The sequence below is a fragment of the Chaetodon auriga genome, chromosome 13 (genome assembly GCF_051107435.1).
Source record: "Chaetodon auriga isolate fChaAug3 chromosome 13, fChaAug3.hap1, whole genome shotgun sequence".
Lineage (NCBI taxonomy): Eukaryota > Metazoa > Chordata > Actinopteri > Chaetodontiformes > Chaetodontidae > Chaetodon > Chaetodon auriga.
In genome coordinates this window covers 20,711,326-20,720,823 of record NC_135086.1, presented here as the reverse complement: position 1 = coordinate 20,720,823, position 9,498 = coordinate 20,711,326, and the positions used below count along the sequence as shown (strand labels likewise).

Below are 9,498 nucleotides of genomic sequence, written 5' to 3'. Positions count from 1 at the left end.
CTGAAGGATTGACAAAGATTCCAACCTCAGTTCAAGATAATTCAAGCTCTATTAGTACCACTCACGTCTGCGGATGCCGGAGGGACAGATAAGATAGGTTTATTTCGGGGAAAATGAATCGTCAAAATAAATACCCGAAATAATTAAATACAGTCGCACACCGAAAGAATGTTGCACCGACTCTGAAGGCGATTTGGAACTGAAATCTCTTCAAAGCGAAGGCGGAAGTACGGAGCACTTAGTTTTCTCGCGTTAGGACACTTCCTGGTCTGGTCCTTGTTCGTTTCCTGACTCGGTGAACCTGACAGCCGCCGTGTCGTCCAGGTCCAAAGACCGTAGACGGTTGCAGTCATGTCGGCAGCTGCTCCTGGGACCAGCAAGGCGGCCCAAAGCGATGTGGCCGCCAAGAAAAAGAAGGGGCCCGGTGCCCTCGCCACGGCCTACTTGGTCATTTACAACGTTGTTATGACAGCGGGGTATGTAGCGTGTTTCCTCGTGCTAATGCTGCTGTGATGGAGCGTGTGTGTGTGTGTGTGTGCTCTGTTCAGTGAGACAGAATGCTGTAAGCAAGCTTTCCTCTTTGTAATGTTACAGCAATATTTCTGCATCATTAATCCGCAGGTTATATGTATAGTTATTATTATGTTAGCATGTTGTGCTAGCATGTTGTGCAGTGGAATAACTTTGAGTTTGCTCCCTCAACGTCCAACGGTTTACACAGATTAACGTCAGACGAGCGACAGACTACCCCCCTCGCGTGCACATGGACTGTGAGTGACGGGGTCGCCGCTGCATACGATGCAGAAATATGAGGACAGATGGTGCATTGTCTGCAAGGCAGTGTTGTTTAATGGTGGTTTTCATGAAGCATTGTCATGACTGAATTGTACAGGACAGAATTGTATTTTGTTCAATGGGTGGCTATTTTCATGGAAAAGTTTTGAAGGACAATTTTATACAGAGTTGTTGAAAACGTACTTGCACAGACAAGTTGCAGTATGAAAAGTAAGGATAGTGTTCTTTCTTTTCTCAGTAACATAATGATCAAATTGTCCCTTTTTAACTGGAGTGTCCAGGACTCACAACTCTATAAATCACCCAGCATGAGTAATGACAGTTAACTCTGGTGATTTTTAGATAGAACTTCATACAGAGATTATTGACCAAGAGGCATCTAGAAATCCGTTTTTTGGTTGGATTTGTGTTAAAGCAGGCATGATATTCCCCAGGCACCCATTTTCTGACCTCACTGCCCAGCCCAGAGTCTGGAAAATCTGTGTGTGTTTTATGACAGTGGTTTTCAGACTGTTGCACAATAGAATGGTGGGTGTTGTTTGCTCGTTGTTCCAACCAGTTAGGTCACATTGTGGGTATCTCAGTGTCGACGGGACATACAGAGCTTGCTTTGTATTGAGCACACGTTGGGGTTTTGTGCATCGACAGTTTCGCTGTTCAGATGCAGCGTCTGCATGCAGATACTGCCGCAGCAGCTGAGCGGGCCTGCTCAATTTCTGCCCAGCTGGCCCTCATATTGATATCCATCACTGCCGCTGACTGAGATTGAGGCCTGTTAGATACAACTCACATTCTTCCCTCTGTGAAACACCTCAAAGTGTCAACTCAAACCTCAGCCCTTCTCCAGCAGCAGTCTGACAGCTAGTGGCTGCCTCCACAAGCTCTGACCTCTGACCTCTGCGTTGATGGGAACAAGCTGATTCTGCATGGTGTAATGCATTACACTGCATTAATAGACTGATTTCTTTTTTTTTTTTAATCGCACGTCCTGAAGCCCTTATCAGGCCGTTCTCCATCCTTAAGCCTACCTAAAAGAGACTGTATATCAGTGATCTGTGATCAATAGAATTGTGCAGTATTAGGTTATTAAACATATGTCCACATTTATGCACTGTGTATGTCTGCAGATATGCAGCTGAATGAAGTAGCTTGCAGACAGTAAACGCAGCATCAGATGTTTTAATGTATTCCTGACCTTCATTTGCAGTCGCACAGGTTTAATACAGTATATTGTTAATTTTTTTCATCTGTATCTAAACTAATTGAATTTCAGGTGAAGTTTTCCTGTGTTTATGATATATTGTTGAATCCCTCCACTCCAGAATCCTTCATTCAAAACAGAAACTGCACACAAGCCTAACACAGGTTACTGTTTCCATAATACGATCATCTGCTGGGTCTGGTTTTTGCAGCAACAGTACTGTGATGCTTGTCCTCCCTCTGCTCTCCAGGTGGCTGGTGATAGCTGTGGGCCTGGTCAGAGCTTACCTGGCCAGAGGAAGCTACCACGGTCTGTACTACTCCATAGAAAAGCCCCTGAAGTTCTTTCAGACTGGAGCTATTCTGGAGGTGAGATGAGCACAAAGGGCTCAAAATGAAACACTACAGTATTTCAAAGATGACTGTTCCTGCTCTTATCAGTGCACAACATCCAGTTTACATATGCAGATACTAGGGATGTATGATTTCGATTAATCCATCAATTAAACTTTTATCAAAGTAGTTCATGTAATAATGTTACAGCACGGTTGATGATTTCAGGTCAGGATGTGCAGTTGCACACACGGGCCTCTTATCTATACACTCTTTGGTATGCCCTCTATATCATATCAGCATGGTCACCTAACACGCCTGGCTGTTAAAGACACAGAACCCCAGAGATACTTTGATTTTCTAATAAGTTTTTATAAGATTTCAAACTAATAAAAATCCAGTGGCTGAATATTACAGAGAAGTCCTCTACTTTTTTTAAATGAGGTCAAAGAAAATTGTCTAGTTCCCTCAGATGAGTGAAGAGCTCAACACACACATATAAACCCTACACACACGTGTATAGTGCAAAGGCTAAGCAGCATGAGGTGTTTCAGTGATCCTGTCCAGGCGCACTGTAGCTTAGTGATAAGAGACATACAGTAGTTTTGTTTAACCATTCATGAAATGGTTAAATAATCTGTGCACAGACTGAACATGACAGGCACTTTGGTTCTGTCTTAACACTGTTTTTGGGTATGTTTTTGCGTATCGATGATAATACTAATGTGAAAAATGTAAAATAAATCTGTTTTATTATCTTCTCCTTTGACAGATACTGCACTGTGCTGTAGGTGAGTCTCTCTTCAGCCTCCACCCTCACTGCTCTCACTGCACAGGTCACTTAGGAAAGAGTGTCTCAAACCATTTAACCATTTGTTGGTACTGTTTCTCTCACTGCACTTAGACTTGTCAAAATGTTCATTTTTAAATATCTGTAATTACATTTTGGCTTTAATGCTTTTCTGTCAGTGCTTGTGACATTAGGTTGTTTGAAACCAATCATTCAAAAACATGTCTTCATTTTAAATAGGAGTATTCACAACTCAAATGAAGGAATAACTCCACTAGTCGCAATTTTCAGTGAAGATGTGTGAGCTGGAGTTAATGTGATGGTGGTGATGATGTAAAGAAAAAAGGCTGGAGCACATGCTTCCATACACACTCATCGAGTGCATGCTGTGGCCTTTCCACTCATCAGAGCTGAAACACCTGTGGGACGTTTCTGTGTGCTATAGTCCACACTCAGCCCAAAACATATGAGTGTTTGGACTCCACGTGTGAACCCACTGTAGTCTAAACAGAATGCTCTGCATCTGTTTTGGAGTTTTAAGGCCTTAGATTTTGTTCCTCACCACCATCATTAAATTATCAAAGCAGGGAATATGATGTTCACCCCTCCAGCACACTTCCACAGAGGACTCTATACCAGAGAGCACTGAAGCTGCTCTGAAGCTTCATGCTGACACAACACCTTACTGAGAGGTTCTCCTTTGATTTGTCACCCAGCTGCATCTGAAATGTGAATTATTGATGGTCAAAAGTCCTTTCAAGACATTTGAGATATACGTACAAGACTTATGTAAATGACTCAACTCAGTGCGACCAGTCAGATGGCAGTGGCTTATACAGTAAATGATCATTTTGGCCGCTCTCATTGTAGTTATGGCTGCTGGGATTGCATTTGTATCTCATGCAAACATGCTTAGGCAAACAGAAGCTTTTCATATTTGAAGTGTTTGCCAGAGAGAGAGCAGAGAAGCTGTTGGCTGGCATGGTGATAATGTGTGAAGAGAGAGCAGCTCTGGCCTGGCCGCCTCACCGTGGTTCACAGTCCATCCTTCATTATCTAGGATTAATGGAAGATTACCTAGGCTCCCTGCAGCTGCCGTCCACTCTTAGCAAACACACACACACACACACACACACGCACACGCACACACACAGCTCTAGGTTCTACTCTACTGGCAAGTTGAAGACACTGCATCAACGTTCATTTCTGTCTCCCACAGCCTCCAATCCTTTTTGCTGTCTGCTTGTCCAGTTTATTTAGTCTTAGTTTAACATAAGAAAATATTTTGGACAAATGCTGTTTTTTTTTCTCCCCAGCCGAGCACTCCATTCCAGATGACAAGCATTGCCTTTCTGGCCAATTTTCCATTGGATGTGACATGTAATTATGTAAAAAGGAACATTTAACTGCAGTGGTCCATGCAAGCTCTTTTCTTCAAGCAGAAGCAAAACAACAAAACAGCATTCAAAAAATCAGACCCAGACAACCAATTCATCCCCAGTAAATGGGAACATTAGTAGGCACGCATCTCCCCGCCATACCCACCCCAATAAAAAAAGTCTTTTGTCTCCTATTCCAGGAATCGTACCGTCCTCTGTGGTCCTGACCGGATTCCAGGTCATGTCCCGGGTCTTCCTCACCTGGGCCGTCACACACAGCGTCAGGGAGGTAAGATGAGCTTCTCTCTGTGTTCTGACGTGCACATGTGAAACAGTCTGTGTAGTGGACTTGGTAAATGTAAATGTAGACATGGAGTGACCGGTTGATGTACTGTCTGCCCTGTTAATAGATCGGAGAGGAGTACATGTGTAAGTAACGTCAGACGGTCTTGCTGTAGGTTTGCAGGAATGAATCTGTTGACTTTTAGTGTTGTGAATAGCGTATGTATTTTATGCTTTCAATGCCGTTTTTCCTCTGTGGGTCTTTTGTGTGATCCTGTACTGACATGTTTCACGAGCTGCTCTGTCTTTAGGAGTGATAAGAAGTGTGCTTTTCTTTTTAACACCATTTCTGCATCAGTGTTAACCTAATATCTGAGGATAGTGACCATCTGCCTGCAGTGTGATCTGATCTCTGAACATCTGCAACAAACAGCATGGTTCTGCGACGAGAAGTCTTAGCTTAGCCTCCAGCAGAGTAACTACCGCAGCATGATCCTCCTCGCCATCATCCCCGGTGTGTGTTTCTGCAGGTGCAGAGTGAGGACAGCGTGCTGCTGTTCGTCACAGCCTGGACCGTCACAGAGATTATCCGCTACTCTTTCTACACCTTCAGCCTGCTCAATCACCTGCCATACCTCATCAAATGGGCAAGGTAGGGAGATCAACCTGAGGGTGGTGTGAGAGCAGGAGACGCTGTTATCTAAGTCTGCCTGCTGAACAAACGGGATGAACAGTTGTAAGTTAAGTCATTCGATAAGAGCAGGGTGAAGCCTCAGTACTGGAAACTGAATGAAAAAATGAGTTGGTTATTGTGAAAATGCCTGTTTAAAAGTCTGTGAAATGGCAGAGTAGTGAAAAAAAGCCCATGGGAATGTTCTTGAGCCCAAGGTAACATCTTCAAATCACGTGTTTTGTCTGGAGACACTCAGTGTAGAATTAAACTTGACAAAGAAAAGCAGCAAATTCTCAGATTTGAGAGGTTGAAACCAGCGATTGTCTGACATTTGCTTGCAAAATGATTAAAATTCTCAATCTGTTAGCAAAGTAGCTACTGATATTTTTTTTTATGTCAATCCAGCTCATCCTTTCACCTCCATGCTGATTCATATTTTACATATTACATATTTTTCTCACGTAGATGTGAAGTCAACGTTAATCAGTGATGTCTTTGAGCCGGTCGGTTCACTTTCTGAAAGAGTTTAAGATTTTTGCGTGTGTTTATGCTCTGTAGGTCAGAAATTACCATTTATATTGCAAAAATACAAACCTTCACTGGTTCCAGACTCTCAAATGTGAGCATTTGCTGTTTCTCTGGTTCAGATCAAATCAAAACATTCAAGGAATCAAACCTTGTGCTGTTTCCACCATAAAAATCTACATCAGCCCAATGGAATTTCACTGCATCTTCAAATAAGGAAACAGTTTTCCCTCCCCGCCGTCTTTGTTGCGAGGTAGCAAATGATGCTGTCGCCTTATTGGTATTTGACTTTCAGTTTGAGTTGCGCCCTGGGAGGCAGAAAGAATCGGTCGTGCATCCGTGAAGACATTCCGTGAGGAATCAGAGAAGACGGTCGCCGGGTTTGGACGTTTTATTTTCTCTCCCTTGATGCTGATTCTCTCTGTAGAAGAAAAGGAGTCCGCCTTCTCCTCTTTCTGCTCGAAAGACCTGATCCCTCAACAGTTTGATGATTAAACATTTAGAAGCATGCAGAGGCAGTGAAGTTTTCTCCTCCAGCAGCATGGTATGGGCTAAGATTTCTATCCCAGTATCTTCAGAGTTTGGGATGTAGTACTGTATATGATGGTGCATAATTTGTGTCAGCTGACTGCTCCACTCTCTGAACAGCTGCAGTACAATTTGGGATTTAATACTGTGCATTCAGCCTTTAGACAAAGAGAAACGTGTTGTTTCTGTGTAGGGTCCTTTCCATAATGTTGTCAGACACAATCTGAGCCCGTCTGTGGCAAAAACAAACACTTTCAGTGCATGTATGTTGACGGTGTGCAATTGCCTGGAAGGATCACATTGCAGCCCATTTTGTGGCTGCCGGCAGCAGCTGTCTCGCTCAGTGCTGGACCAGTTTCAAAAAATGTTGTCTCCATTAGTCACTTAGACACAAAAACATAGGAAAAAAGGGTCCAGGTTGAAAAATACCAAAGTGTCCTTTTAAAGTGTCTCAGCCAGCAGTTGGAGTGGGCTCCATGTCTTTACTACATGCATAGTTCTGGTGTTTACATGTACTTCCACGGCTGGCTTTTCTTTGAAGGATAATGATTTATTTATTACAATCATTGCCTACTTGAATTACTTGTGACAGAGCTTCAGAACATTCCTCCCATTCCTCCTACTCTTCAAACCGTGTCCAAACTATGGATGAAGGGCCTTTTTTTTCATTGTTTGTAGCAGTGTTCTTCGCAGGGAAACGTGTTTGCTTTAGTGGAAAGCAGACGCGTACGTTCAAATAAAAAGCCAAATCCATATTATGCATATTTCCCTCTGTGTTTTTCTCTTTATACAAGCTGTACCGCCCACCCCTCATGTTGCAGAAACAATGAATGATGAAGATGCGGGATTCATTGTCTCCCTCCTCTGCCTTGTCCTTCACCACCCCCTCTGCTGCAGGTACACCTTCTTCATTGTGCTGTATCCCATGGGAGTGACCGGGGAGCTTCTGACTATCTATGCAGCGCTGCCGTACGTGCAGAAGACAGGCCTGTACTCTGTCACTCTCCCCAACAAGTACAACTTCTCCTTTGATTACTACTCCTTCCTCATCCTCATCATGATCTCCTACATTCCCCGTAAGTCAACATTTTCTACTGACAAACAGGGAGCAACAATATTGTGCTTTCAGTAAGAATCACAAATGTACAGAATTTCACTGCACTTACCAGAGGAAAAAAAAAAATGGAGACATTTCCTTGTAATTATAACTGCCATGTATTACGTGTTATGATTAGCCTCAAGCTTTACTGAGTCTGAACACCAAGGACATTTTTACCTTGTGTGATTCACAGGAATTTGACTTCTGCAGTGTTGTCTGTTTATTCATCCTAAATGCTCTGACTATGCAAACATTAGCTGTAGCTACTGTAGCTACTTATGCGCCAACTGTGTGTGCTCAAATTCTGACCCATCCCAAAATTGACAAGGACTCTCTGTTACTTTCATGCCACCTCTCTCTCTCTTTCCCTTCCTCTTTGTACATTCATAAACTGGAATCAAACTCTCAGGATGAGTGTGAATTTTTAGCTCTAGTTCAGCTGTCACAGATGTGCTTTTGCCTTATTTCGTGGCACGCAGAGCACACATGTGTCCTTTGGTGTCCACTTCTGTCTCTGTGTTGACTTTGTATGCAGTCGTCACCATTAGAGAATTAAGTCAGGTATCTATCATATAATTAGTAGGTAATGTTTTTCTCATAATTATGAGATATGAAAGTGGTAATTGCAAGAAAACATCCATTTTTTTCCTTTGGTGAATACAAGGTGTTTCTATAGATGTTTATGACCATTTAGGTCCACCTGTGCTATCTATTGTAATTCAATTCAACAGCTCAGCCATCAGTTCTACCTTTACAAAGCTCATAAGGTTTTATTTTCCACAAAGTTTACAGGTGTGCATCAACAAGCAGCCTCTGTCAGTCACATAACATATGGGTATAACAGGCATTGATAGACATATACATAAACAAAACTGATAATCATAAAAGAAATACTGTTTTTCCCTTGATAAATTCTTTATTTAACATTTCAGTCGCAATCCAGCCGTGACATCATGAAAAAGACAGCATAAGACACAGAAAAGCAAAAGAAAGCATGCACCTGCAACTTCAATGGCTCCTTAGAGTGCGAGTGATTCCGCCGATGAAAAGAAAGTGTGCTGTGGTGGCCATGTTGATGCTGTTGTTGTTCAGACCGTTGGTGACACACTGACCCTCCTCTGCCTCCCCTCAGTCTTCCCCCAGCTTTACTTCCACATGATCCGACAGAGGAAGAAGGTGCTGGGCCACGTAGAGGACTACAGCAAAGTGGAGTGAGCCCAACAGCATTCAGACAGATCTGATCCGGGAAAAAGAAACCAATTCGTCCAATGGAAGAGGAACAAAATCACGTCCGCTTAAAGAAATGCCAAGCCCAGCCAGTTTTCAGACTGCCAGAGCCGACCTGGCAGAAGCTCAAACTATCAAGCAACTTTATTTTCTCCACCTGTTGTTGGGTTGTATCGGTGCTCACTAATTATGAAAGAACTGGTGTTTTTTTTTTTTTTTTTTTGTTATTTTTATTTATGAATAAACTACATTTACTTGTGTTTAGTCAGAGAGCCTGCAGCTGTAGAGAAACTGTACTTTGACACGGATACAGTCGAGCTGCCGTCTGAGCAGCGAGCAGAGCTCGGTCACAGCAAAGCACTGAACTGAATGACGCACTGATAGAATCGAAAACCTCTTTTTAACTGTCACCATAGAAAACCCTCGATAGGTTTCTCACCTCCCCATGACTCGTCTTCTGCTCTCTTTAAGAAGCAGTTTTGCTTTAGCACGACGTAGGAAGTATCCTGTGAAGAGTAGAACTGAAACTAGGTTGTCTGTAGGTTTTGCATCTACAGTGTGTATGTTGGTGCAAACTGTGTCAGATTTTTTTTTTTTTTCTTTCATTCATTTCAGTCAGAAGTTTGATTACATTCCTGATTTAGTTCAATAAACCTTTTTCATCCTG

The 9,498-nt window shown here is 42.7% G+C and overlaps 1 protein-coding gene across 1 annotated transcript; it reads left to right on the top strand.

The window, feature by feature from the left end:
* The first annotated feature begins 265 nt into the window (after positions 1 to 265).
* Positions 266 to 9,498, top strand: hacd2 (3-hydroxyacyl-CoA dehydratase 2). Its single transcript, XM_076747337.1, has 7 exons — positions 266 to 476; positions 2,247 to 2,364; positions 3,101 to 3,119; positions 4,698 to 4,786; positions 5,310 to 5,431; positions 7,403 to 7,581; positions 8,737 to 9,498. Exons 1-7 carry the CDS (start codon positions 352 to 354, stop codon positions 8,817 to 8,819), a joined length of 735 nt encoding a protein of 244 aa, XP_076603452.1. The 5' UTR covers positions 266 to 351; the 3' UTR covers positions 8,820 to 9,498.